The 1,320-nt window shown below is 32.0% G+C and overlaps 1 protein-coding gene across 1 annotated transcript in view; it reads left to right on the top strand.

Annotated features, from left to right (window-relative positions):
* Nucleotides 1–176, top strand: part of LOC123007010 (thermal hysteresis protein YL-1-like) — a 2,898-nt gene extending 2,722 nt beyond the window's left edge. The window contains exon 3 of the mRNA XM_044402011.1: nucleotides 7–176. Coding sequence (XP_044257946.1) covers nucleotides 7–131 — 125 coding nt within the window. The 3' untranslated portion in view covers nucleotides 132–176. The remainder of the gene's footprint in view (nucleotides 1–6) is intronic.
* Nucleotides 177–1,320: the final 1,144 nt, after the last annotated feature.

Genomic DNA, 1,320 nt, shown 5'->3' with positions numbered 1-1,320 from the left:
CACAAGACTGTTTTAGAGCCAACACATGTACTAGTTCAACCAACTGTTATAGAGCTAGAACATGTACAGACTCAACCAACTGTTACAATGCTACAGCCTGTACCAATTCAACAGGATGTCCCAGACGTTAAGTTTTTTTTTTTTGTAAAAATAATAAAACAATATTTTTTATCAAAGCTAATCTGTATTCTATTCAAACTGTCTTTTAGTTCCCTAAAAAAGATAATCTTGTACTTGGAGAGAAAAGGTTACCAGACCATAATTATAAACATCACTAATTTGATGAAACTTTATAACTATAACTATAATTTCTATAATCAAGAATTTCACGAGTTTCTCAACGCCAATCGTCTGTAACGTTTAAAATGCAATTTTACAAATTTTAACTAATAATGCTGAAGAAATAAGTTTAGAACAAAGCGTTAATTTAGTAGAGGGAACGCCGAGACATTTACACAAAAGATTTTTTTTGATTTTGGCTTTTTGTCCTCGTACTTACGATTACTTTTTATAAAATAATTTTTTTCTGAAATTTCAAAAATCAAACGCAATTTGGATGGATTACCACGTTTGGACCTTAACTTTGTTAGAATTTTATTTTATTCAAATTTTTGACTAAAAATAATGTGATTGTGAATAAAAATTGCATACAAACCTCGGTGGTAATGGCATTAGGCCTTGTCCTTTATATGCATACACAAGTGTTTTGTATACATAGACAACCGGGGTAATGCGCCATATTTACCACGTAGTTTGTAATGTACTATTCTTACATAATATACCATATCATATACTATAGGGTGGGCCATCTGCTGGTTTCTTTTTAAGGTTATTATTAAAACTAAACTGTTGAATATTTTTGAATGATCGTCGCTTTGTTCAAGAGAGTACATCCGATTATTTATGAAAAACTAATTGAGTTAAATGGCTACCGCGGCTGGCTTGGCAGTAACACATTCCCTTAACCCAATTTTTCAATACATTGTCGATTATTTGTGACTATTTCACGAATAGCTCGATGGATGTTTTCTTTAAGTGCGTCAATTGTTTGTGGCTCGTTGGAGTAACAACGGTCTATAACATTTCCCTATAAGAAAATAGTCAAACAGCGTCAAATCGCATTTCGACGAAAAAATCTTTTTTTTTTTCGCACAGTTTTTGCAACACAGCTCTCACTTTGGAAATATTTTTTCAATATTTCCCAGCGTTGTTGAATCGTAAAATGAAGAGTAGATGACGGTCGAGCCTTATTACCCGAACTTACCTTACTATCTTGTAATATGACAACATGTTATGGAAACTACATATTTTGAAAATAAG

The sequence above is a fragment of the Tribolium madens genome, unplaced genomic scaffold (genome assembly GCF_015345945.1).
Source record: "Tribolium madens isolate multiple individuals breed KSU strain unplaced genomic scaffold, Tmad_KSU_1.1 Scaffold_3;HRSCAF=73;Tcas5.2_LG2, whole genome shotgun sequence".
NCBI classification, from domain to species: domain Eukaryota; kingdom Metazoa; phylum Arthropoda; class Insecta; order Coleoptera; family Tenebrionidae; genus Tribolium; species Tribolium madens.
This window is presented reverse-complemented; position numbering and strand designations above follow the sequence as displayed.